General features: G+C 37.2%; 1 protein-coding gene across 2 annotated transcripts in view; it reads left to right on the forward strand.

Annotated features, from left to right (window-relative positions):
• DGLUCY (D-glutamate cyclase) overlaps positions 1-26,524 on the forward strand; it is a 48,537-nt gene that overhangs the window by 18,744 nt on the left and 3,269 nt on the right. For both annotated transcript variants that reach the window (XM_054275966.1, XM_054275967.1), the window contains 12 exons: positions 1,009-1,084; positions 4,303-4,414; positions 7,213-7,366; positions 8,056-8,254; positions 9,871-10,021; positions 11,436-11,558; positions 13,578-13,769; positions 15,777-16,037; positions 17,128-17,227; positions 18,829-18,977; positions 23,873-23,992; positions 24,807-24,958. In XM_054275966.1, coding sequence (XP_054131941.1) covers positions 4,312-4,414; positions 7,213-7,366; positions 8,056-8,254; positions 9,871-10,021; positions 11,436-11,558; positions 13,578-13,769; positions 15,777-16,037; positions 17,128-17,227; positions 18,829-18,977; positions 23,873-23,992; positions 24,807-24,958 — 1,704 coding nt within the window. In that variant the 5' untranslated portion in view covers positions 1,009-1,084; positions 4,303-4,311. The remainder of the gene's footprint in view (positions 1-1,008; positions 1,085-4,302; positions 4,415-7,212; positions 7,367-8,055; positions 8,255-9,870; positions 10,022-11,435; positions 11,559-13,577; positions 13,770-15,776; positions 16,038-17,127; positions 17,228-18,828; positions 18,978-23,872; positions 23,993-24,806; positions 24,959-26,524) is intronic.

Raw genomic sequence — 26,524 nt, forward strand, 5'->3', positions numbered from 1 at the left:
AAAGAGTCAATGAGAGGAGAGAAGGCATTAAAATTCCCATATTGCCAGAGCATGCAGTCAGACAAACCAAGGAAGCAAGTGCTACAAAGGTCAGCCCAGCTTGGAGTTATGGAGATAGGGGTGTGAGCTCAGGGAGGAAAAGATGCAGAGATAAAAGCACACTGTAGAAAAAGAGGAAAAAAATGAGGAATAGCCTGGAAGATGCAAAGAGGCTACTCTGTCCATCATGCAAGTAATCTAAAATGCAGGGCAATCTCTTTTTTAAAATCTTTTCTGGAACTACATTTTTCTTGCTTCGTGTCTTCCTCTCAACATGCGTTTTTCCTTGCATGAGTTGTGGATTTTTGGGCAAGTAGAGCATATTCTTTAAAATCAGTTACACATATGAGGCTTGGAACCAGTCCCATTCCAGTCATCTCAGCAAAGATGAGCACAGCATTGCAGTCACCTGTATTCAACTAGTGCTCTGAGAACAGCATGTAGAAATGACTTAGAGGTTAATGACTTAGAGCTTCATATGGCAACCAGGGAGCACAATTTCTAAATCAAAAATATTCATCCTCCAAATATGGCTTTCTTGGAAATTGTTATTGCCTTGGTAATGAGATATTTTGAAAATCATCTGGGCCAAATTAATCAGATAGTGGTAACTGCTTAATTCAATTGAAGTGGTATTAAGTACCACTGTACAAGTATTTACTGAATGAAGATGTCAACTAACAATTTTATGTTACTTATTAAAGCCAGACCCAAGATCTGTTTGAACTTTTACCAAACTGTACTTCCTGACTGCCACTATGATACAAAGAGAGGTTTTTTCCTTGAATATTTATATTTTCTTATTTTCTTGAATCTTTATATTATACAGATTTATAATATAATGTCATTTCAATACAATATTGTTCCTTACAAATTGATTCATTATTCTGAACTACTGATCTGGCATAAACTAAATTGTCCTCACTGCCTGATCACACAGCTCCCTACATAATTTTCATCTTTTTCCAGCTTTGAAGTTTCATCATCCTTGTCAAGATCTGGAAGTGCAGCTCAGGATATGGTAGTGCCCACAAATCAGTAGTGGGTAAGTGCCATCTTAATGTCTCAGACAGCAATGTATTTCAATCCTCAGCCATTTAATTCAGTATGTAAAACTCAAGCTACACACTAAATACATTGAACCTTCATGAAAACTCTAAAAAGAAAAGTGTTTATTGTGCTTCTAATGTGGAAGCAGATATTTAAGAAAATGCTCCTCAAGAACAAACTTGATGCTTCAGTGCTGTGAAGCTTTACTATATTGATTGTTGGTGTCGAAAGTCAGGAAGTCTGATGTCAGCAGCATGACTTAGAACAAGGTCTTTTTTCAGACTGGGTGCTTTAAGTATGAAATTTGTCATTATGCAGCCAGTCAATGACTTGATTTTCAAACGCTGTTTACACAGGATTCTATCTGGTCTGCTTTAAATGTTCATTCCATTAAAGAGAACACACTGGAAAGCCAGATCTTAGGAGCCCTTTGGGGGGACACCACATAGGATACCTTCAGGCACAACAGCCATCTTATAAGCTCTGTTTAAGGCCTTTTTAACACCCTGCATGTTGTCTTGTGTCATGATCCAACATACCCCCATGAGGTAACTGATACTATCATTATCTGAAACTATCTCAGAACAAAGTAAAGGAATTAAGAAACCTCTGCCAAGGAACAGATCCTGCTAACTGATTAACCACTGTCTCACACTGTTTACTTAGAGTGGCGCATGAGGCCCCTATGAAGTCAGTCTGTGCATTTTATTAGGCATCCTGACAGAAAAAAATGGAAAAGATGCTCTAAGATCCTAATAACCTCCATACTTTTCTCCAGACATTCCATGGTCATGATAGCTCCAAGGATTTTTCAGGAAGTCCTAGAGATGGTTGGGGAATTTAAACCTGACTATGCCTCCTAGCTTAGAGAAATAGCATACTGCATTTTCCACTATTTGTGGGAAAGTCACATAGCAAAAGCTGGTTTTTACTGTGACCATCTCACTGGTTTTATTGTCTATCCAATATTAATTTAATAATTAATAAACAAAATAACAGCACAATCTATTACAGATACTGTATTCCAAATACAGTGATCTAAAGTTAAAACTCAGAACATTAATCAAATTGAATTTTTCCTGTTACTATATAAAATTGCCCCAGGAAGGTGAGCCTTGTCTCACTGTGCTTATACAAAGTTAGTGTTTAAATTATTCGCTTTCTAACCAGTCATCATCAATAGTATATGTTTATTCACAAGTAGGAGCAACAGGCCCAAGTGCTTCTGTATGATATCTACAGCTGACAATTACTGATATTCATAGTCCTGTAGCTTGTTAGCCACTTGCTGTCAAATGAACCAAAAACTTTTAGAGACCTAAATGTTTGCTGATAAAATCTCCTAGGTACTTTCATTTCTGCTGCTGGGCCCACACTTTATGAGAGGGCTTTCCCAACATCAGAACAGGGCATTTGTGACAAAATACTTAGCTAAAGACAGCTTTTGTTCCAGACTAATTTTCTGGACTTCAGACTGTCTTTCAAATCCAAGTAAACTAGTAGTTCATCAATAGCAGGCCACCAATCCTACAAATTATTTAGATGGTTTTAAAGATCCTCAGAAATAAAGAATCATCTGAAAGCACTGAATGAACACATCTGGAATATTTTACTAGGATCATTGTATTTAGTTTGAAATGTCTTGAATTAATCATTCCAGATTGGTGTTAGAAATTCTCTTTAGAGTAAGAATAGGGTATCTTAAATTGATACTTATAAGCCTGAATTAGTGCTCAGCGACACCTCTATATCCAACTTCTTGTTTTCTTTAAAGTGTGTGTTTGGAATTGTTCATGATTTTGTACTGAAGACTATTTTTGTACAGCATACAGAGTGATAATATAAAAGCAGCAAAGAAGATCTAGAAAGTAGTAAGTTGGAGTTCAGAAAAAGACTTTTCATTTGGCTGACAATGTTATGTAAAGATTTCAGAATTAAGAACAGAGACAAAGTTTACTTTAAATTTCAGTGCACCACTCTTAACCTTTCAGAGCTCCAAACTCTGGGAAACATTTTGGACAGAGTATCATTTCAGTCAAAACATATCACTGCTCTTCATGTTAATTACAGAATGATTGCTCAGAAGTATAAATTTTCACACTATTCCACTCCACTCTCCAATTGTGAGAGTGAAATTTTGTATTATCATAGTTACAGAACAAAAAACTGGACCTGTAACAGAAAAATTAACTTTTGCTAGAAGGGTGTACATCTCATTATATATTAATTTAGCAACAACTTTTAAAAAGAGCAGCACAGCTTCTCTCATATTTATTACTGGTTTTGAATGACATCAAGAATGGCTTTTTCTGATTTAAAGAAAAACTTGGAGGTTGGTAATTGAATTCACTGGAGGATAGCTCAGTTTCTTTAACTGAAAGTAACCAAGGTTAATATCATATGCAGCCAGTTATTATTTTAGTCAGACCTAACTCTTTTTCCTAATAGTGTTGTAATAAATCCTTTTTAGTTGTTAGCAGTTCAGGTTGAGAAAAAAGCTTTGTGTGACTTTTGTCTGGATTACAGAAAAATGACATTTTAAATCTTCAAAAGAAGTAAAAAGAGGCAGATATTGATTGTAATTAGGAAACTTTTTTCTGTACCTACTCCAGACTGTGACAAGTGACTTGAACATCTCTATGTGTGCTTTCCCAGTGGAAGAATAGCCACAGGAGTATTCACTTCTGCATAATTAATATTTGAAAACCATAATACATGTGAAATTAATTACAGTGACACTTTCTGAATATAGTTCTCTCTTTACCACAAGGCTGCCTTGCTAATTGCTTAGAAGTATTTTGATCAGAGAAGTAATATTATAGATTATACCCTGGTAGGTTAATCCACTTGTGCTTTTGCAATTTTAAATTTACAATGAGTTTTGCAAAACTGCATACTCTAGAAAATTAATATTTATCAGGGAAGAAATAAATGTTTTTTACATTATAGGGCAGCAAAATTTTGTGTTTTATCCCAAATATTAAAATGCATGTCTCCAGCTAATTTATTGAAAGATTCAGTTTGCATATAGTCATAGAATGTCAGTAAAATAACCTTTTGAATTTGATCTCCCTTTTGAGCTACAACTTAGAATTTCCCAGTGATAATAACTTTGGTGGAGTACAAGGAGGAAATGTAAGCTAAGTTCTCCAGAAAATCAGAATTTATGGGGAGGTGCTTTGTGTTAAAATTTATTATTATCTTTCTGTTAAGGAGGAAAATATGCTTTTGACAGGAGGGTTGAAATCTCTCCTTCCCCATGTGCTAAGAAGAATAATTAGATGCAACAGACTCAGTATTAGTAATACTTCTGGAATGGCAGAAGGTAAGTAAACCTAACAGCTCTCTGTGCAAAGTGATTCTATTTCAGATTCATAACTACGTTGGTTTTGTTTGTAAAGGATTGAAGAAATATCAAAAGCACCAAAGTAAAACAGAAGAAAATGTTATATTCTTGGGTGTTTTTGAAATCATACTGTAAACACCTGACTGTTTTTTAAATCATAAAGATATATCAGAGGAAATGCACTATCCTACCTGAGTAATGTACATGGACTTTATTTTCAGTGTGTGAAGTGCATCCCTCAGCTTCCAATTGTCATTGAGAAATGATGGATGTAGAAAATATTTGAAAAATCTTTAACCAAATCTGGATTTTCTTGCATGTTATTATCACATTTGTAAGATGTTCTTCACTATGTTCTTCACAGAGACCTTGCTTTACTTAGCACATTAGATATGCTTTGGGGAAGAATTAAAGACATATTGTTACAGGAGTGGTTTTCTGCTTCATTTTTTGCAGAAGGTAAAGATGACTGGGCCAGCAAGGCTGGGAGTTATAAGGAGGAGGGAAAAATTAGTTTTATACTGAGATAACTGAATGCATTTTGGAAAATTGATTTCCATCTTGCCTTTCATAGCTGGGCTTTTACAAAAGCAGAGAAGTTTGCCATTGTTCTGATCAACTTTAAAAAATAACATAAACAAAAATACCATGGCAAATAGCTGATCAACAAAGCTGTGTGTACAATACTAGCAGTACTATAAAATATGTTAAAGGTCATATTTTAGAACTGTAGTGAGTCTTGAGATTCTGTTTTTCTTTTCTATAGGTTCTTAAGTTGAAAAATACTAATGGAAGACATTTTATAATGTTTATAATTTGCAGTTTGCCCTGACCAAAATTTTAAAGAGAATTTATTGCTGCAATAGTTTTAAATGTATTAGTTCTAACATTTTTAGAAGTTTTGTTGACATATAAAACAAAAAAAAAGTTGATGAACAACCAGTTTCATTATACAAAAAGAACCATTGTAACAAATTGTCTTATGTTGTTGTTAACCCATTCTTTCTTACTGCCCACATTGTCATTCACCATAGAAGTTAAAAGCTCTTTCTAAGCTTCTCTGAACTTGGACATGAGTGTGTTGAATTACTGCCTGGGTTGGTCAACACATCCAGCTCCACTACCATTGCTTGTGAATACATTCATAATGATAGCTCCATAATGCAAGTGAATCCATCAGGAGATATGGGCTGTGTACAAAAAGTAAGGATAGCTATCAGGAGAAGCAATAAAGTTCTCAAAGTATTATAATGAAGCTGCCTGAGTTCATCGAGTATTTGCCTGAAGATTCAGCCTCTCATCTCTAACTAGTATGTTAAATTCAGTGTTGTCAGTTGAGTACCCTGACTAAACCCATAATTTTAAGAACTCATTAATATAACCAGCAAAGCAGAAAGTGCCTGTGGATTTCTCATGGATGGCAGAGAATGAAACTGAGGGGTAACCAAACTTAATGTTTTATTCAGTGGTTAATGTAGTATATTTATAGAGCAAAAATATTTTTCTGTATTTAGCAAGAATCTTGTTCTGTATTTAGTAACTTTTGCTAGTAATAAAATGGATTTTTGTGCTGACTACTCCCAAGAGATCAGTTTGTGGACAAATTCAGTATGCAAATTCATGCTTACCTCAGCCTTTGCTTTGCATTTTTCCATCAGGAATAGAATGCTCTTTGGATGTCTTGGTTAGCTTTAGTCAAGAGTAAGATTTGGCTCATTTTCTACAGCCTTTGAAGGCAGCTCATTGATTTCAACTAAATTATTGCCTCTTTGATGACAGACTACTGCAGTATTTAAGAAAGTGAGTGCTCCTGTGCAGCCTCCTACTCACCTGCCTGATATCAGACAGTAATAACTCTTCAAGAGAGAATGGGTACAGAATTTAGGGATTGTTAATTGCTGGGTTTATACACGCCGGACCAGTTGTACTCCAGATTTCCCCCCATTATTTGAACAGTTGATATTTCCATGCAGGAGAGTTTAAATGGCATTGGTATTAACTACTACTGTTAAGAAAATAAATTTTTGCTCAATGGGACCTTTCTTCAGTGGTACTCATTGCAAAAATGTTAATGTCTTTAGAAGCTATTTCATAGTAGTTATCAAGAACCTTTTAAATTCAAAGTTGTTTCCAAGTGAAGAAAATGTAGCAGTTCTGTTTTAGTTAGGGTTTTTTTTAATAAGAAGTTAAATCAGAACTTTAATTAGAAATTACTGCGAATCAGTGGACAGTAAAGAGTTTATTCCTGAGCTGTAATCGTATCTGTTTAATTGCAGCCCACATTGAAATTCCCTAGCCAAGAAATTCTAAAGAATGTGCTATGAATATCAAGATACCAGGAGTTTACTTTTGGATTGATTTATATCTTGGTGTGGTGAAAAATAATTGTGAAAGTGTGGTGTGTGATAGCCTTTCTTTGGCTCTGAGTTAGCATTTGCAAATAAAGCATATTCCTATATTCTAATGTCCCCAGTTAGAAAGGAAATTATGTTTATATATAAATGAATAGAAATGTTTTTAAATTATGGTGTCTTCATATTCTGCTACTACCCATGTTTGCCAACTGTTTTAGCTGTGAATGACTTCTCATATAGAGTAGGCCTAGCTATGATTTTTAAAGCATTTCAAGAAGTTTGATCTAATTACAAAGTTCAGAATCAAAAATTTCCTTTAGGTAATTCATAAGCCATCTAAAGAAATTAATACAGAAAAGTTATTGTTTCACAAACAAAAAAGCTGAATTAATAACCAGCTATTCCTACCTTCCACCATTTAAGGCTACAAACAGGCCAATATTGTGATTTTGCACAAGTCCCTGGCTGATGACTTTGAGAAGTTCTGCCGTGCAAACGATGGACCCCTGCCACTGCTGTACAGAAGTCAACCAGGTGACTGGAAATGTCCTTCCCTGAGAAGTGATTCTGATATCAGGTAACTACAGACCAACTCTGGTGGCCAATATTCTGAAGTGAATGCTGGTGGCGATTAGGAGAATTTGAGGAAACAGCCTGGCTACACTGTTGAAGATTTTGAACAACGTTCTTTTCTTGGAGTTATACCTTTGAGTGAAAACCAATTATAACAGCCTGATTATCTTGCTCTTGAGCCACATGTTATGATAATTGTCAGTATTAAAAATAATTTTTCTAATCCAAAGGTGAAATTTTGTGTAATTTTTTAATATTTTGCAGTCTGACCCTGCAGAATTCAATAATAGGGTTTTATATTTGTTTTATTTACTACAAACATGGTCATGGTGCCTGCATGATACTTGTAGAGTCTCTGAAACTTGAAATATGTACTCCTATGGTAAACACTAAAAACAAGGTTCAAACCAGCTCCCTAATTTTTGAAAGCCTGAGACAAGATATGTATAAGGGACCTTTACCTATAAAACCTGAAAAATCTCAAACTCTAACATTCTGTCTGTCAGCTTGGTTTTGTGCAGAATAAGACATTCTGGGAGTTTTGCCTGTGTTTGTTTCGTTATTAGTCAGAAAGAACAAAATGGATAAAGCAGGCTGTATTGTGTGGTTTCACACTGGGTTTATGTCAATTCAACCAATTCACCTTGTTTTTAAAAAAGGTGACAAAGCTGTGATAACTTCTTATTTCACTAGAACTGATTGCCTACAGTACAGAAAATATGAGCATGGAGCTTGTACTGGATCACTGAAAAGCCTTAAGGAGTATTCTGAACAACTCAAGGACATGGTGACTTTTTATTTAGGCTGCAGCTTCTCTTCTGAAAAAGCAATCCAAAAAGCTGGCATTCCTATCAGAAACGTTGAGCAAAAATGTAATGCAAGCATGTACAAAGTAAGTATATGCACACACAATCTTTGTTGTAATTTCGCCTGTGAGTTTCACCCATAGTCAGATTAGGTGCATATACCTATTGTTCAAATCAGAACTTTTTTTCTCTACCTACACAGTAACTTAAGGGCATGTGCTAGTGCTGAAAATACAGGGTAAAACATTCCCAGCCTCAGTTCAGTGTAAGGCCAATCTCCTTTTTTATTAATTTTTCATGACAAAGCTTTCCCTGTTTCCTGTGGCAGCCATTTCATGTGGATTCTGTTCTGGTTTGCCCCCTCTATTTTACCCAGTGATCCATGCACTGTTCTGACCATGTCTTTACATGTGTCCTGCTCTCCATACCAGCCCCTGTTTGCAGTTGGAGTATTCCTTTTATAAACCTATTCCTTTTAAAACTATGACAATAGTAGTTTCTTCTGCCCGACAGCCACATTCTGGATTTTTCCTGTGACAGTAGAGCCTCTAAACAGTACATTTACTACAAACCCAGGCCTCTGGGCCACAAGATGTTCCCAAAGACTTGAGGTGTTTACCATAGCACTGAAAATTATGACTGTGTTCAAAAAGTTTGTGGTGTACATTTCAATGGTAACAGAAGTCTTAGAATAATTGTCTCCAGTAAATAAACCCTTTAATACTAAAAACATTGAAGTATGCATCTGCATGCCTTTTTCATTTAGTTCAGCTGCTGTGCTGCTGGAGAAAGGTTATTGTTATTTTCAGTGTTATCATTACACAATCTATGCTACACTCCATCAAACAAAGGTGCAAGCATATCTCATACGTGAGTCCTTCTACCAAGCGTAAAGAAAAAAAAATACAACTATGTATCGGCTTCTAGAATTTCAGAATTAGGAAAATTTTACAGTTTATAGCACATTAATGCTGTGAAGAACTGCACAGTATATTTCTTAAATGACAGGTGTGATTATTATTATTATCATTATAAAGGCTTTAAATGAACATTTTCTTGACAGCTCCAGATCTCTGGATGTCTTGTTTATGTTCAACTACAACTCAGAAATTTGACATTTTTTCCTAAAAAGTTGACCTGCTTTCTTTCTAAATAGAAAAGGCTCAGCCTCCCAGTTGGTGAGGATGATGAATTCCATAGAGCCTTTGTAGGGGCATGAACTATTTGTATGTATGGAACTGTCATGCAGCTTCTGTACAAGAGGCTACTGCCATCAGCAGCTGCTGACCCTGCCATGGTACTGGGCTCTGTATTCAGCTACAGAGGGTAGAGTCAGACTAAGTAGATTTGCAAGTGTGCCATAATTTTCTATTAGCTTTTTCACCTTCTAGGTCACCTAGGGGGGACACACCATTGTTCTCAGCTAATATTCAACATACTGAGCTCATCTTGTTGTGTGCACCACAACAAGGAATGCATTAAGTTGAAAATTTTAGTGATGTATATGATGCAGCTACATGATGGAACCTTAAAGGAAAAAAATGCATTATCCCAAGAATTTTTTTCAAAAGGATTTAAAATGAGTGTTAGCATGCAGCCTTTCTAAACTCAAGTGCAGCACAAAGATTAATTTTATTTATTCTGACATTTTAGAAACATTGTTCAATATTCCTGCTAACAGTGGATTCTTTTGAACTGCCAGACATCTGTGCCTTGCAACAGCATTTCTATGTTTCACTGCAACTTAGTAGTCACAATGAGACCCATTCCTGAAAGCAAGTTGGGAGCAGCTGTGTCAGCAACATCTGGATTAAAAGAAGCCCATGGAGCACCAATTCACATAGGTGACCCTGGTCAGTGCTTTTCACTTCTCATTCTGCACACACCTGACGTTACACAAATGAGGGGGAAAGCATGGGAAGTGGTAGGACTGAAATACCTGCATCACTTAATCTCTCAATTCTTTCTAATGGTCACAAACCTAAATATAAAAGGAAAAAAGAAAAAAAAAAAAAGAAGGTTTTGAGTGAGCTGAACATACAGATTTCTTAGATAAAAGATAGTTGTCAGATGTAGATAAGTTATCTGGCAGGGGTGGTTTTGGTAAGAAGTATAATCACATTCTTCGGAAATGTGTGCAGTTTCATTTATATGTGAATACTTTCTTGCTGTCAGAGATTCCAGTGACAGGATAGCAATGACTGACAGCATGGGGAGAAGTATGTGTGGAGGCATCTTGTGTCTTAGTGGTTGAATGTGAAAGTAAATATTGCATTATTTTAAAAAATACTGAAATAGCATACAATGAGCAAAACACTTAAGACAAAATGAATAGAAATATGACAAGATGTTTTTTTAAATCTAGTTTGAACAAAAATGAAAAAGTTAAGAGAGGAGGCTGTTTGAAAAAGAGCAAAACCAAACAAACACCTGTAATATGAAGATAGATTGCAATAATTTCCCCCTGCTGTCAGAAGTTTGGTAATCATTGGCTCCATACACAGAATGGTCACATTGCAGGCCATGGAAGGAGATGTCATTGGTTAACACAACACTCCAGTAATGTACTTGAATAACAATCTGAGTACTTAAGCCTGACAAACTAGTAATAAATCATTGCAAAAGAGTAAATTGACACATACACAGATTATATAAACTAATTTCAGAAAAGAGAGTGGTATATTAAAGCATCTGAAGAACTTAAAACCAAGGGAAGATAGCAAGTGTTTAGAATGATCCAGATTATTACAAGTAGGTGTTAGAATAAAGCAAAGGACAATTTAATGAAAGGCAGCTAAAAGTGAGATGTATTTATCTAAGACAGAGAGGAAAAGAGAGACTGATCATTTCTTTAGCAAAAGAATGTAGGAAGTTAACACAGTAAAAAATGTGTTCTAGAAAGAACTTATTTTGCATTGCAATCATTGATTCTTGTTTGCCAGTGCTATGAATAGAGTTCTTCTGTTGATCCAGAAGATTTATATTATCTTGGAAACTCAGCATAGATGTCTAAACTGCATTTTGTTGCAGAAATAAGATAAATACATTCTTACTGGTGTTATCAAGTACAGAAAGGGGGAAATCAAGTCAGCTCAGGCTCTGAGGATGTGCACTCAAAGGCAAACTAAATGCTCCACTTTAGAGGGACTTGACACTTTTGAACTCTGAACTCAGTGTCATTGAATGATGTTTGGGGTCCACCCCCCAGCTTTGCAGTATTACTGCTTAATTAGAATCGCTCATGATTTCATTTTTGATCAATTCCAGGTCTGCTGGGAATACAAGATCTTTCTAAACCAGACTATGGCAATCCAGTTCACCTTCACCCTGGTGACATTCCAGTGTTTTGGGCCTCAGGAGTAACAGGAGTAGAAGCAATTATCAACAGCCGTATGTGCTGCTTGGAGACTCTCTTTAAATTATCCCTCAATCTCTTTTCTCTCTCTGCTTTATTTTGCTTTTTTTAAAAGGATACTCAATTGGCTGATTAGAAGGCTTGATTTTAGGGGAAGATAAAAAACACCCCAAACAGCAAAAAGCCATTGGCAGGAGAGTTTTTGTTGTGAAATACAGGTCTACTTTAAAGAAAATTCTTTCTGAAATTTCACCACTTTTGTGTACTTTAAATGTTTAAATCTACAGCTCTGGCAACATCAAAACAGCTTTTTTAGCATTATAAAAACCAAGAAGTTGAAAAGCATTAATTTTTAAGCTTCTTCCTTTTAAAATATTATTTTGTACTACATTGAAGTAAAGCAATAGTAAAGGAAAAAGAAAAAAATAAAAAGAAGGAATAAAAAGAGAGAAGCCAGAAATCTTTCCAAAATGTTGTCAAGAGCTAGCAAATTGATTGACATGGAAAATGTTGAGCTTTTAGTTTTCTCCAAAATTAAGTAAATGTGACACATTTTACATAAGTGAAACTTTTTTTTCTGTACAGTTTTTCTGCACTGTGTGCAGTCATTTATGCATGTATGAGCACCAAGGGCAAGAAAATGCAACAAAACCATAGTAAAACAGTTTATATACTTCTCTAAGTCACTATGTGAAATGAAATACCATAAAGAAGCCCAAAAATCATAGGCAATATACGTGGGAGAACCCTGGGAGGTTATCTGCTTTGTCCTTCTCTCCCTGCAGAATCCTTGTGGTTTCTTATAGATATTTATCTGAACTTCTCCCAACACCTGCTCTAATATGTTCAGCTCTAAGAAGAGTCTTCTTGCTCTTTCTTACATACAATCTCTTTTCTCCAGTCCTAAATCCATGCTGAAAATCCTGTTCTTTCCTGGGTTCTTCAGGACACCTATTCATCTTCCTTGTGCATCCTTGTTGTAGGGAAAAAGGGAGAAAAAATTTGCCAATGTCTCTCCTATCTGTTGCACATGTGGCTGTCCTGCCCTTGCCTGGAACAGACTTTTCACTTTTGTTTATTTCTCCATTTTCTATATTAAAACCAGTTGTCATTAGTACATTGCAGGAAATTTTTGGATAGATTTTATTTTGCTGTGCTACTTTCTCAGCTAGGACATTTAAAATCTGCCACACCACCAGTACCCATACTTTAGATGAATCTGCTAGCTGGTCACAAAAAAACCTCTGCTCACATTGTTTGGTGAGCTATAGTAAACCTCAACAACCATGTTCCCCAGGTGCTTTAAGCTGCTGGCCATAGAGTCCCATCAGATGTAGCTCCAACCAAGCACATACGTACTTATTAAAGAAACATCTTCTCCACTTTCACCCTCCTAACCAAGAAAGTTTTTCTTGTTGAAGTATACCGGTTATGATTTACCCAAAAACATGCCAATTTTGACAAATCAAGTATTACCTAGATTCAGACTTTTAGAATCAGTATAAAGACAGGAAATATTTTCAGTTTAGGAAGCTACTATGCTGTCAGGTCTAAAGAAGCTTATTTTTCTCCAGGGTTTTAGAGGTTACTCATATTTCCTTTGCTAACGCTTACTGGTCCACTTTTGACATTGCTCCTTGCCAGTTTAAATTGCCATGGTGTAAACCCAGACATGGATCAGGGGGAGAATTGGAAGAGTAAAAACTGGAAAACTCATGCACTGAGATAAAGACAATTTTGCAGGGATAACTTTCTATACTACCTTTATTTACTTATTCTCCTACATAGACCAAAGAGGACATTGTGGAAAAAACTGATCCCAACCCACATGAGCTTTTTAAAAGTGAAAAAATTTTCAGATGTATATGTGTACATTTCTTTCTCAATGGAGCATTAATTGCTCCAATGTTAACTTAAAATATCACCTGTTTTTTTAAGTGTCATCAGCCAGGGACTCTGTTGTTATATTAAGTGACTTTTTGAAACTTTAGCATGCCTATAATTTGTTACATTGCAATAATAACATTTAACTGAAGTCTTTTCATTCATTTTAGGAGCTCCATTAGCTTTTACCAATTCTCCTGACTGCACGTTCATTACCGACCTAGAGAGAGGTCCAGTCAGCTCCTCAGGAGGAGCCCCACAGGTCCACTGCATCTCTCGAGATCCTCTGCATTTCAGCATTGTGTCAGCAGAAGCAGCCCAAAAGATAAATACTCTGGAGACCCTAATTGGAGTAGATCCAGGTATAAACAAAACCTGTCTCCCTTTAATGGGTTTGTTATGGGGTAGATACCACCTATCTGGCCTTTTTAGATATTTTAGATTTAACAACACAGTAAGAATCTAAAGAGGGTTTTAAGAATTCTTTATGGAATACAGTGAGTTTATATAACTAGGTCTTATACTTTCTGTTACTGTAGTTAATATGAGAGTCTGGCCAAATTCATTCATTGTGGACAATGGAGTATCTGATCTTGATGGCTGTATGCTCCCAAAGTACACAGAAGCAGACTGGAGAGTCCACAGGGAATAAGAACTGAGTAAAACTGAAATTGGTATGGGAAGTACAGAGTGCCTCAGCTTGCTGGTAACAGCTACATGGGTGTTCCCTGTGGAGTAAATAGCACACTTCTTTACATATATTCATGCCTACTGTGGTCTTACCAGAGAATTCCAGTAGTTGCATGTGTTTTTCAGACACCACTCTCTGACAGTGGAATTATATTAATTTCTGCTGACATATGATGGCATCGAGGTGTTGTATGATGGACCAAAGTGACCAGGTCACCACAGAAGGTTGAGTGGTGGGGCTGCCTGTGTGTGCAAGGAAGGGAGGGAAGTAAAGGCACACTGAGTAGTGCAACCATTCCTAAAATACACACTGAGCTAGTCCCCTCTGGCTGCTGTAAAGTCTGAGCTCAGTGTGCCATAAATTTTCTGAAATCCTCTGTAGGCAGTAGTGGAAAACAGCTTACACCCTGTACTCCCAAGCTCTGGGTTTGGGCTGTGTGCATACATTTGGGTCTGTTTATTTTTACTCACAAGGCCTCTCCTTTCCCACTCTCTGGAGCTGGCTGGCATGATGCCATGCTCTGCAGAAATACAGTTCCTAACTTTAAAGTTAGTTCATTTTATTGCTAAGGGAGAGTACAGTACTTTGTCTCAGTTAATATACCTCACTCCTCAGAGACTTGCACTCTGCTTATGTTAACTTTAAGTTTTTTTGAACTTTTTTCTCTGTCACATTATCTGTGTATTGCCTGTGTGTTATTTAGGAGGAACCGAGAGAGAAATGCCAAAGGGGAAATCAAGAATAAAAAGAGGGAAATATGGGGGTCAGGAGAGCAAGAAGGATGAATCTGTGAGGAGACTGGAAAACACCAGTGAAGGCTTACCTCTATAAGCCCATCATGCTGGCACTCATGGTTTTCTTGAGTACTAGCAAACCGAAAGAACTGAGCTGTGAACTTTTTTCCAAGTGACAGGGAAGGAATGTGGGATAGGAAGTGTTTGAACAGTGAAAGCCATACCCAGATAATAGTGTTGCCTATTTAGGGACTGACCCATGAGAAGACACTTCTGTTAATATTCACCTATTTCTCAAGGTCTGATAATGTGGTTCTCTGCTATATGAAGTGTTACAAGAACTTCTAGTAGTCACCTGGATACCACTGCATTAACTGAGTTTATGAAATCCCCAGGAAACTTACAATGTCTCTGAAACCTCACTTCTGAGGTTAATAATTTCATTACGTGAAATTTATTTGGGCATTAGCTCTTCCGGAAGGGGACAGAGTTAAATAGATACAAAGGATCAGTTCATACATCTGAAGTCTGCATCAGAACTTCTCTAAGGGATGGGATGCTTGAGTTGCAATCCAGCTTCAGTAGCTAAACATGATCTAGCAGGCCTGTCAAAGGAAAACAGAGGGCCCAAGGAAAGGAAATAATATGCAATAAGCTCTCAGAAAAAACTATTTACATTTATACCTAGAAAAGCTAGGTATAATAATTTTCAAAAGCTGACATTCTTAACCTGGAAGCACGGCCCATTATCTTCATTACTCATATCCTAGATCTCTTAGGTTTCCTGAGGAAATTACCCCAATTCCTGCCTTGACCTGAGGTTTTTCTCTTTTATTTTTTAACCCATTTTATGTCACTTAAGTATGTACTTTCACCCAGAGGCAAACTTGAAAAGGAGAGTGATGCACTGAAGTGTACTGCTCTCTTTCAACCCTCTCGTCCAGGGGAGCGGGGGATCGGGCACCTGCGGCGGCAGGGGGAGCTGCTGGGGGCCAGCCTGGCCCTGTCGCGGGCGGGCTCAGTGCTGGTGACCACGGGATTCCCCACGCACTACAGCCACCAGCCCCCCGAGGAGAACGACGGCCCCCCGGGGGCCCTGGCCATCGCGGCCATGCTGCAGGCCCTGCAGAAACGGGTTGCCATGGTTACGGATCGCAGAGCCATGGAGCTGAATACAAAGATTATTGAAGAAGCTGTTCAACTAGGTAAGAACATGGGGTTTTCAGTTTTTTATCTTGCTAATTTCAGCCAAGGTTTGCTTCAGTTTTTTTTTTTAATAAGATCCTAATATTACCAGGTAGAACGTGCCTGGGCTCGTCTGACCCTTGCTGCTGGGCCAAAGGCAGCAGCTGTGGTGTTTCACCTCAGGGACACTTTTGGCTGGCTGGATGTAGCAGCTAGGCGCTGGAAAAAGGCCAGGCTTGTAGAAACTCAGTTTACCTCTGGTGGAAAGGCTTCAGACGACGGTGAAGACAAAAGGAGCGGATTCCGTCGGAGGGTTTAATCCAGAGTTTCATTCCGTGGTCACAAACATCTGAATCTTGGTAACAGCTCCAACAGAATAAAGACCTCATGGTCCTGGTTCAATTTAAGCCCAGGGACGGGGGGAGGGGAAGGGACAGTTGAGCACCAACCAGGTGGGAGGAGGAGGGTCCCAAGGGACAAGGGACACATAGACGGGCCAATGACCCCAGGCCTGAATTGCATCCTTTGAACTTGACCAACCACACAACCGGCCTTGCTGGAATGTTAAGCCTGACTGACAGAACTCACTCACCAAGGGGGTGAGGGGGAAGGGAGAGAGGTATTGCCATGCCTGGGAAGGTACTGGGAAGTAAAACAGGGAATGAGCTCACACTGCAACAAGTTTTAATCTGTCACTTAGTCCAGGACATTTTTTTCCCCAGAGAATGAATCAGAATTCATCCTCTAAGCTCTGCTCATCATTGCTATGATGACATTTTGTTAACCTAGCTGGCATCAAGGTGATGTGTACATAGCTGAGTACTGATTCTGGATGTGATAAATTGTGGATGTCTGTTCTTATTCTTGTAAACCTGTTTTCTACTTCAAGGTCCCATTTAACAGCATTTACATCTAAACAAGTTTAAATTAAAGTAAGGATATAGGGAGCTCATCAAGAACCGTGTAAAGACCTTGAATTCTTACTATTCTAGCAATTTTGCTTTCTTTTTTTTTTTAAGTTACTCAAAGATATGTTAAAAAATATGTATATCTGATTACATATCTGATCAGATATATATAATATCTGATTTTCATTTTGGTTTCCTGTAGGAATCCTGAAGAAGCCCATCCCTCTATTGAGTTATCAAAGGGAAAATGCCAATTCAGCGTTAATGTTTTTGTGTGAGAATGGGAATCCTGGAAGACCTAGGTATGTGCATTCAGTTTTTGAGAATGGGTCACACCTCTACTATGCAAAATTATAATAAAAATAAGGACAGTGGTCTAAGAAGGCAAGTAAATCCTTAAGACTTTGAATGCACAGAGCAGACTTTGAATCCAAACACTGTTATTGGAGCATACACTGAGTACAGAATTCCACATTACTCTGCAATTATGCACTTCTGGAGTACAAAAATTAAACAATTCTTCATATATCAATAGTTCTTTTCCTTCAAAGAATTTCTAAAATATTTTCAGCTGTTGTTTATAAATATATATGCACACACTATATATTATTTTACCATTTTTTTAATCAATGAGAAGATCAAAAATTATTGTATCAAAGTCAGTGAAAGTGCTAAGGAAAGTGCTGTGGAGAGTGTGCATTTTCTAGAGCTTTAGCTCTGGTCTGACAGCTAGGGAATCTAATCTGACTTAATAAAATGTCATGTGTTTGTAATGGTGTGATTAGGGTAAATGCACTGGAGAATTTGCTAAGTAGCTGCATGCTCATTTCATTACTTAGCATGCAAGTTATACTTCCTTGAAGTAGGTGTACATTGCTCATTTTTATTGATCTTTCCTTGTAAAGTATTTTAATATAGTTGCCCTCAGTTTGCATTCTTTAATGAAAAGGTCTTTCACCCTGGTATTTGCTTCATTAACTTATTGAATTCTCATCTCTTTCCACAGGTTAGTGGGTACTGCAACAGTATGCATGATACTGTCTTTATTTTTTTATGTGTTGTTTTAAAAATATCTTTTATAGCTAACCTTAATTAAAGTGAAGGCATATTATATTTAAATGGGTCCCTTAGTCCCAAAAGGTTGAAGTATTTTTTTAAGTAGATAAGTTACCTGCTAAAGGTCTCTGGAATCCCTGTAGATACCCACCCACAAGAACATTAAGTAATTCAGCAGAATTAGTAACCTCTTAACAGTAAAATCAGAGAAACAAGCAAAATAACTTAATTCTAACATACAGTGACAGAACTGAGTACTGTAGTTCTACTTAAAATGTAGGACAGCTGCAGTACATCTGTCTACTTTCATAAGCACCAAAACAGCCATGCACTTAAAAATAAATCCTCCAAATCTAAAGACTCAAACATTGCCTAACTAGAAGCAGATGAATATTTGCCAAGAAATGTACTTTAAGCAGAGAATATATTTGCACTAATAAGGATTTAGATGATCATTAATTTTCCACTTTTTCTTTCTTTGAATGCACTTACAGAGACTAATATTTTAGAAGATACTGTCTGCTTTAATGTGAAACAGAGCCAGGCCAGATGGCTGACCCAAAGGATTGCTGGCTAGGAGGATTGCAGGAACTTCTCAATTTCTTGGTAGCAAATGTGGTTTAGGGGAGCTGCAGTAAAGCTATTTAAAAAACCCTAAACTAACCTTTGGGAAAATAAAAAACATAGACAACTACATTCAGAAATAACAAAACAGTGTCCAAGTTTTACCTGGAATCCCAAATGGTCAAAAAGTAGAACCAAGCACAGGCAGCCAACAGAAGTATTTTTCATGTGAAAATCACAGCTTTGAATTCTCCCCTCTGTTTTTTCACTCACCTCTGACCAGATTTGATCACCTGGTAGCAATAGAGCGTGCTGGGATGGCTGCTGATGGCAATTATTACAATGCCAGGAAAGTTAACATCAAACATCTCGTGGATCCCATAGATGAACTATTTTTAGCTGCACAAACCATTCCAGGAATCACAACAACAGGTAAGTGTGAGTTTGTGTGATGTTCTCAGAAGCAAGAGAAGCACAGAGCAGAAACTCCTACTGGTATTGAAGAGGAGCAGGAGGCAGGTGCTGAGGGGCTGCTTTCAGGCTACAGCTGTTTGTTGGGATTGGATTTGAAGACACTGTTGCTGGAGAAAAATTACAGATTTCTATTGGAGGATTCTCACAGCCAGAAAAAAAAAAAAAAGAATTTTATTTCAAAGTTACTTAAGGACAAAAAAGAAAAAAAAGCAGGCCCAGATGTATTACCTAGACACAAGTCTATGTACATACACTCTAAGTGCAGTTTTTGATAGTGACTTTATTCTGTATTTTTTTGTGTTGAAGGCAACATAGAACATAAATGATTGTTGGATGGTAGCATTCTTTTTTGAAGTATTGGTTTTATGATTATTGCACCTAAGTTAAAACAGCAGTCTGGATAGAGTCTTTGTTTATATTGTTCTTAGCAGTACATTCCTTTAAGCAGGGATTACATATTTGCATCTATTAAAATAGTGCCTTCTCCAACAAAATCCATGAGTACAGTAAGAATCTTGAAAGGAATGCCTTGTCCTTCCCACCAAAATAACACTGGCCTTTGCTAATACTTAGAATGAGAATGCTTTGGTCAACATTCTGCTCCTCTCTTTAGGCAACAAACTTTTTTTTGTTGAAAACTTATTTATATCTGGTTTGGAAAAAATATACCATAGACCATTGTACAATATCCTTGTACAATCAAATGCTTCCTGCTACCATGTGTGGCCCAAATGAGAGTTTTGGAGATATATGATCTCTGTAAATATTAAAATCAAATTAGAAATAAGTACCCATACCAAGACTGATTTCTGTCACATCTGCTGATTTAGCTTTTTTTCTTCTTACATTGCTGTGGACTCACTCCTAAGTATTACCAAAAGCATGGGAACTTTGGCTTCTCTGTTTTGCTGTTTTTCAATTGTTTCCACAGAATTTAGAGAGCTTCTGCAGAGATAATGCATAGTCCGATTTCACTCTATTGTTATGATTTAAAAGCTGTGTAGCAGAGGACTTCACTGATATGTGTTATTATTGTAAAATTTGCAATACTTTGTATTTAGATTTAATTCAGGGTTTTTTCCTCTTCATAAGATGTACCTTCCAACATTCAAAAGGAAGCACTCTAGATGGCACTGTCTTGGCAGTCTCAACAGAGGATAAAGATTGACTGAATAAGTATTATAAGCATTATATAGGAAAAGCTCTGTTTTATAAAAATGTCTAGCAATTGCCTCAGAGCTTCATCTGCTGCTGTTAGTTTCAACTCCTGTCCCTGATTTTAGGTTGTTGATAAAAGAATTTCATCTCTTCAGCTACTTACATAACGTCACAACCTGATTTCTTTAGTAAGAATACCCTAATCTCTTCAAATATCTCCCACAGCAGCTCAAAGTATATTATTCATTTACTGGAGTTTGTAATGTTCAGCCAGCTGAGAATTTCAATCTGTTCAGCAGAATGCAGTTTGTTTCAAACATTCTCTAAATATTCAAATATACTATGAAATGTCATTAATAAAAAATACCACAGGCTTGTGAAAAAGAAGAAAAGCAGTTATTCAGATTCAGTGTGTCTCAGTGCTGTGAACTTTATCTGAAGATATTTCTGCATAGAAAATGGTTTAACAAGTCAGAGGCTTTAAAGGACAATGAAGGAATCTGCTCTGTTCTCCCATGGCATTTGTGTAAGTGGATATTCTGCTCTGGAGAACTGACTGGGTGTCTGTAAGAAAGCAATGTAATTGTTTCTTACATTGTCTGTTATCTAGCTAACATTTCTTGTTTTGCTGATCACATTCATTTTTTGTGTCTGTTATTTTGATTGGGTAGCAATTTCTTGGGTTGGATGTTGGGTTTTTCAGTGTGTTTCTGCCAGTGTGTTTCAGTTTAACTTGGCCACTGTGGCCTTTGTGTTTTGTCTCCCATTACTGATAGCAATGTGTTGCTATTGATGAGGATAATTTTTTTTTCTGGTGGGGCTGTCTTCAGCTTTCTTTGTGGTCAGTAGGAATTTGGAGGCATATGACTAGTGCCAGAATAAATGCAAATATTGTACAGAATTAGGGCGGAGTACTTGAATAACCTTATAGGCTAGAATACCAGAAAGATCAAGTTTTCAGCCTACAGAAATTCTTTATATAGTGTGCTCTGTGGCAAGAAGCACTGTGTCAGTAGGTGGAGAGGGGAAATGTTAGAACATTTGTTACATGCTGATTAATTGCTGTCAAGTGTTGCATTTAAAACAAGATCTGTGGTTTTTTTAAAAAAAATCTGATCTGGTAGTTTGACCACAGACAAAGCATGAGCAATGCCTGAATTGTATGGGTACTGACATCCTAAAAACTCAGGGAGTGAGGAGCAGCCTTGAAGAATTCACAGAGTAAGAAGCCATGAAAGGCTGAGTTTGGAAGGGACTCATTTTCCACATAAGTCTGAAAGAAAAGATTAAGAAATGTTACTGGAACCACATATTATTTTTTCAGCTGTCATACAACTGACATAGCTATCTACTATTTATATAGGAGCTAATTAAAAGCCTTCCAAAGTACTTCATGAAAAAATGGGGTCACACATTTTCCTTTCATACAAAAGATTTTTAGCACAGAAGACTGATATCTCCTGCATATTTCCTGAATGTAGTTTCAGAAAACAATGTAGTCAGTGGGAACTTGCATGGAAGATCCAGCAGAACTATTTTTCCTTTGCCTGGAAAGAAATTGGGCCTTTAGAAGTGGACTCATCTTGCCTATTTTCAGACATCTATATTTGAGACGTCTGCCTTAGGGTGAGATGAACTGAATGTGTGAAGGGAGTGTTTCTTTCTGCTGACTTTAAAAGCAGCAAAGCTGACTGGCTCATGTATGGATGGCTGTGTTGCACAGGTGAATTTCACCCTGGGATCTGCAGTAAAGTACAGTTCTCTGGCAATGTGTGGAGGAAGAAGAAAACAGATGGGAGAGGAGACTTTCCAGTGGGGTGTTCTTTTCCTCCCAGTGTCACACAAATGGGATCCATCCACAGCAATAGATCTACTCATGGTGCAGCCATCCTGGTGACAGGACTCCCACAAAGACAGGAAAAGCAGAGCAGGGCACATAGAAAAAGCCCTGAGCAATGGAGCAATATATTTCAGTTAAATAAACTGTTGGTTATTTTCATGGGACAAGAATTCATCACAGCCCTTTTAAAGAATGTTGAGAGCAAAAATTTTAATTTTGAGTGTAAGAAAAAGCAGAATATTGTGTGTGATTCTTACAAAGCAGTAAAACTTCCATGTTTATGTATGAGGATAGAAGCACCAGGATTATATCAATACCTGTTTGAAAAGTACTACCAATAAAGAGATTTTTGAAAGCACCAATAACTCCCAATGGTGAAATAAATGTGAGCAGGTTATTAAAGCAGACAAAAAAGAGTAGCTGTTCCATGGCAAATCCTTTTATGTAAGCTGTGTGTCACTCAGTTACACCCTGCTTGACTGGATAGACTTAAGGAATCAAATAAAAATTGCTGCTGAGAAATAACTTTCCATTTCACTTAAGAAGAAATTTGCTACAGACACATGAGATATTTATGCAGTTACTAAAAGTGTTAAATTTACCAGTTTTCAGGCCTTGAAATGTAAATTATAAATATTGTAATTTCTCTGCTGTAACACATACTATGCATTAGAGCACAGTCACATTTCAAATTCAAATCTGATACATCACAGTGAGGACTTGGAGCTCTTCACTGTTCTGTTTCACAGTCATGGTCAGGGATTATTCTGTAAAATCTTCAAGTTGAAGAAGATGCCATTCAGACTAACAGATGAAAGAGAAATTTTAATTTCCAACTAAATAGTAATAATAATTTATTAATAATTATAAATAATAAATAATTTTAGTATGTTTTTTAATATATTGGTAAGAGACTAGAGGTACTATCCAGCTTTTATGTGAACTGCTAGTTTATATATTTCGCTCATCTCCAGAATGTCATCTGACAACTTTATGTCCTAAATATCAGGTTGCCTAGAATTTTCCTGAAATTGCATAGATCTCATTGATTTCACTAAAAGCACTTAGACAAATACACAGTATTTCTATTTGTGCAACAAAAATCTAGGTCCCACATCAATATATTAGAAAATTAAAATAAATAAAGACTAGCTATTTTTTGGTAAGTGATGTGGAAAATGAAAACAGTAGTAGTATATGGGGCTGGGCTCTTTGTGTACTGCAGCACATGAAGAATCTGTATCGAACAGGTGGGCACTGCAGTCAGGCCTGCTTCTGCCCAAATCCTTATGGATATTTTTCCTTGTCTTTCTGCAATAATTGTTATTTCTATTCTGTTTTTTTGATTAAAGCTTGTAACAAGCCAAGGTTTTCTATGTTTGCTTTATCATATAGTTGTTGGCTGATTTCTCAGCTTGATTTGGGTTTAGTTTTCTGTCTTCTTTCTTTATTTGTGATTATGTACTTGTGATAACACATTATATAGAACACTCGTGTGAGGCCTTCCATAAGCAAAGTTCACTGTCTTGATTCTGTCTGCAGTTCATAAGCACTTGATAACTGTGATTTCTTTTGTATGCAGGCAATGTACAGTGTACATTGCATGATAAACTTAGAGACTGGCATGTAATAGATGATTCTTTCAGCTATTTCATTCACAGTCTTCTGTTTTTAGGTGCTGTGGATGAAAAAAGGATAAACCATCTCATATGGAGCTATGAACTATCATAGCAACTGTGGGGAAGAAACGGGGTGTTTTCTAAAGGGATTGTCTAAAGGGAACATTTATAAAGGGATGTTTTCTAAAGTTATGTGCTGTGTTCATACTCATTTTGTCTTTTTCCCTTTTATAAAGGTGTTGGAGATGGAGGAAATGAACTAGGAATGGGCAAAGTCAAAGATGCTGTGAAGAAGCACATAAAAAATGGAGATGTTATAGCTTGTGATGTTGAAGCTGATTTCACTGTTGTAGCTGGTAAGGGATTTTTGGTGGGGTGGGAGAGTAGCTGATATTTGACAATGGAACTGACAAGGAAACATTTGTCTTTCCAAGTAATTTTATTGGCCCTTTCCAAGTCATCCTCAGCAAACTGAGGATCTATCTCTGTATTATGGACATTTTCTGAAGAGTTAAGCACAGAAGAGTTGCTTCAGAAGAACTGACTGAAAATTGAGAATGTTCCATGAACAAAATGCACTTACTTGGAAATAGTTGGGAAAATCCTGCATATTTTTGAAAAATCACACATTATTTAAAATCACAGAACCATGGAATCCTAGAATGGTTTGGGTTGGAAAGGACCTTGAAGATCATCCAGTTCCTACTCTACCTGCCATGAGCAGGAAACCTTTCACTAGACCAGGTCACTCAATAACAAATATTAATAAGGAAGACTGCAGAAGTGATCTATGTGGGGACTAAAATGTCTGTGCACATAAAAATTTTCAGTATAATTGATAAACTTCTGTTTAGTGTGGGCCCTATCAGGCATAAATTAGTCATATTGCCCCTTTACAAAGAGATAAGTTCTTTCAATAATCACTCAAGGACAATTGTATGTTCTTGATGTTCAAAAGTTGAATGTTATAGTTAAAATTCTGTTTTACACCAGCATGAAATGAAATTCCCAGTGAGAGAGAGATGTTCAGCACAGACCAACTTCTGGACTGGAAGGTCTGGATTGTCCTTGGGCTCAGGTTTCTCCGTTCTAACCCAGGTGTGTGTGGCACACTCTGGGCACTCGGCAGCCAGTTTGTGCAGGTTGGTTTCACGGTGTCTCTCGTTGCAGGTGTGTCTAACTGGGGTGGCTATGCCATTGCCTGTGCCCTGCACGTGCTGCGCTGCTGTGCCACCCACGAGCGGTACCTGTGCCGCGCCCTCGGCTGCCCGCGCGCCCCGAGCCAGCGGCCCTGGCTGCCAGCGCTGCCCTCCGTCCCCAAGGTACCTCCTGTGCCCTGGGCTGGGCTGCTGGGACACGGTGCTGAATCCTGCCTGGGCTGGAGGGCCTCACCTTCACAGGGTCTTTGGGTGCTTCGGGGATTCCTTGTGAAGGAGCGGCCACGCTGCGCTTAGACTGTTTTGCACAAAGGAGACAGATTGCAAATAAAAATCCTGCAGCATGAACGTGTTCATGTCTTGTGGCTTCAAGCAGAAGACAGTGCTACAATTTTATGGGCAGTGCAAGAGATACAGTGATTAAAATTCCCTGTTTGCTTCCTTAGTATCATTCATGATTTTATAACCCTCTGTTGTAGTGTCTTTTAGATGTCTGCTTCCAAAATCAAAAGCCACAGTTCTTATGCAGTAGCCACTCCATACTTCTGATCTTTGTACCTTCCCCCTTTTCTAGTTTGCTGGAGCCTTTCTACAATTAGTTCTGAATGTTTCTAAATTGAAGTTGGAGAAAAACTTGTACATGAATATTTTTAAATGTGTTTTGACTAATGCAGCTCTGTACAGTGATATTCTGGGAATGCAAAGGTTTCAGACTGAGAAAAAGTAAAATAACTGAGAGGGGTGAGAAATGACTCTGATCTGTGCTCATCCTGTGAAGCACGTGCCTCTATTTTTAACTTGACAGTGGTTAAAAAAAAAATCTGTCTATACACTCACACACACCCCCTAATGATTAAATAAGATTTGTTCCACAACTTTGCAATAAATTAGGAGCTTCAAGATTCAGCTTTTTTAGCAGAGATTTGGACAAACCCATTAAGTGTGTGATGTCCAAGAATGCTAAGCAAAATGCAATCCATCTACCATAGCTTCTGCCCAAAACAAAGAAGTTTTTCTCCTGAGATGATGGGACATTCTGCATGAAATTCCAACAAAGCACATTTTAAGTATTTTAGAGTAGATCCCACTATTTTTTTTTTTAATTCTTGCTATCTTAGTTTTTCATCTGAAGGCCATAAAACTGAAACTGATCCCAACACTTGGCATAGCCATATAGCTTAACAAAGCTTATGTGGCCCTTTTCAGCAGTCTTTTTTATAAAACAGTTTAATTATTTTTCAGTTTTCAGTGTTTTTTCCAGTTGCATCTACTGATTTTTGACCTTTAAATTAATGCATCCTAAAATGACTGTGATCAAAATTCCTGGTAATGAGATTGTGTAACTAAATGTTATATTGTGTACAGGAAAACCTTGTTTTTGTTTTACTAAGCTATACAGCTGGGAATATTAATGATCCAATAATGGGCTACTGAAAGTGCAATACTAAAATCTGTTGAGATAAAATTAATGGAAACAGTTCTGTGGAGGAGAGAAAATGACAAAATGTCTGACAAGAAAATATGATATCTTTAATTATAAATCACACAACAATGAACAGTGCAGAAGATTGAATACATTAGTATTCACATACTCCATTAATATAAAAAATCAGACCATTTCTGTTTATCTGGCTACTTTCTGCAAAATTCAGCTTCATTTAATGCTATAATAATTGCCCTAATGAGATAAAGAGCAATACCACACAGATCCATCTTGGTGTTTATATTTGT

This window comes from Melozone crissalis, unplaced genomic scaffold, assembly GCF_028551555.1.
Source record: "Melozone crissalis strain CALT ecotype California unplaced genomic scaffold, PUWL_Pcris_2 ptg000018l_1, whole genome shotgun sequence".
NCBI lineage: Eukaryota > Metazoa > Chordata > Aves > Passeriformes > Passerellidae > Melozone > Melozone crissalis.